Source organism: Nicotiana tomentosiformis, chromosome 5 (genome assembly GCF_000390325.3).
Source record: "Nicotiana tomentosiformis chromosome 5, ASM39032v3, whole genome shotgun sequence".
In the NCBI taxonomy this organism is placed as follows: domain Eukaryota; kingdom Viridiplantae; phylum Streptophyta; class Magnoliopsida; order Solanales; family Solanaceae; genus Nicotiana; species Nicotiana tomentosiformis.
Genome location: NC_090816.1, coordinates 61,226,226 through 61,227,663, shown reverse-complemented (window position 1 = coordinate 61,227,663; position 1,438 = coordinate 61,226,226). Strand labels below are relative to the sequence as shown.

Sequence of the window (1,438 nt, the reverse complement as noted above, 5' to 3'; positions counted from 1 at the left end):
GCACCCTTCAGTCAATATTTGTGATACCGCAGATGCGCGGATCTCCCCACTTTTGCTCACCTCTCCTTCCTAACCATCCTTCGCTTCTGCGTCCTTATGTCCACTTCTGTGGACTCGCACATGCGGTCCAAACCATACAGGTGCGAAAACACCAGAACTAGACTGCCTCAAACCTCAAAGTTATCTGAGACAAATCCAAAACACTCTACAACCTCCCGATACCTCGTATAATCACACCCGAAATATATCATGGACCTACTCTAGGCCTCAAATAATATAAAATAATATCAAAACCACAAATCACACCTCAATTCAAGCTTAATGAACTACTTATACTTTTAACTTTTAAAACTCATGTCGAACCACATCTAACCAACCTGAAATAACCCCAAATTTTGCATCCAAGTCCCAATTGTCTTAACGAACCTATTCCAACTCCTAGAACAACAATCTTACCCTGATAATATCAAAGTCAACTCTCGGTCAAACCTATGAACCTTCAAAACCTTCAAATTTCCAACTTCTGCCAAATATAGCCAAATTAACCCAAGAACCCCAAAATTCAAATCCGGACATACGAATAAGTTCAAACTCACCATACGAACCTATTGGAACTATCAAATCAGCAACTCGAGGTCATTTACATAAAAGTCAAACATCGAGCAACTCTTATAACTAAAGCTTCCAATCTTGGAATAAAGTGTTCCAATTAACTCCAAAACTTACCTAAAACCCAACCAACCATCCCCAGAAAGACACAATAAAACAAAGAAGAATATGGGAAGCATCAAATAGGGGAACGAGGCTCAAATACATAAAACGACTAGACGGGTTGTTACACTTGGTCTAGATCACGAGCCTTCCTCTCTTTTGCCTTGGCCAGCCCGAATAGCTTCTTGTCACCGCCTTTGTCCCCAAGTTCTTCATACAAACAACCAAATGACGTTTTCATAACCTTTTTGATTGCCAGCTTCGCCTCTTTCTTAACCTTCTTGTACCACTCTCTATTCCTCCTCTTCTTCTCCTCGTCTACGCTTCCCATTAGCTTCAAATACGTTGCTTTCTTTGCTTTCACTTTTCCTTGGACCTCTTCGTTCCACCACCAGTCCCCTTTGTGACCGCTAGAGTAACCCTTCAAAATACCTAACACCTCTCTCACCGCTCTCCTAATGCAATTCGCTATCATAGTCCACATATTACTAGCCTCCCCATGGCTCATCCAATGTCACGACCCAAAATCCAACTAGCCATTGTAATGATCCGACCGGTTATTTTGAGCTCTAGTATGTCGTTTGGTGATACAAGACCTTGAGTAGCTTTGCTTCATGTATTATGACTTGCACGAATAGTCGGATTAGATTTTCGGAAAGATCAGAGTTGGTTTGGAAGAATAATTCTCAATTTGGAAGCTTTAAGTTGGAAGAGTTGACCATGGATT

General features: G+C 41.2%; 1 protein-coding gene across 1 annotated transcript; it reads right to left on the bottom strand.

Annotated features, from left to right (window-relative positions):
* Nucleotides 1-835: 835 nt before the first annotated feature.
* Nucleotides 836-1,195, bottom strand: LOC138892442 (uncharacterized). The gene has a single exon (XM_070176158.1). The coding sequence runs from the start codon at nucleotides 1,193-1,195 to the stop codon at nucleotides 836-838; it is 360 nt and encodes a 119-aa protein (XP_070032259.1).
* Between the last annotated feature and the right edge of the window lie 243 nt (nucleotides 1,196-1,438).

What these genes read in the sequence shown, in the direction of transcription:
- LOC138892442 (XM_070176158.1), bottom strand. Translation starts at nt 1,195, where the DNA reads ATGTGGACTATGATAGCGAATTGCATTAGGAGAGCGGTGAGAGAGGTG.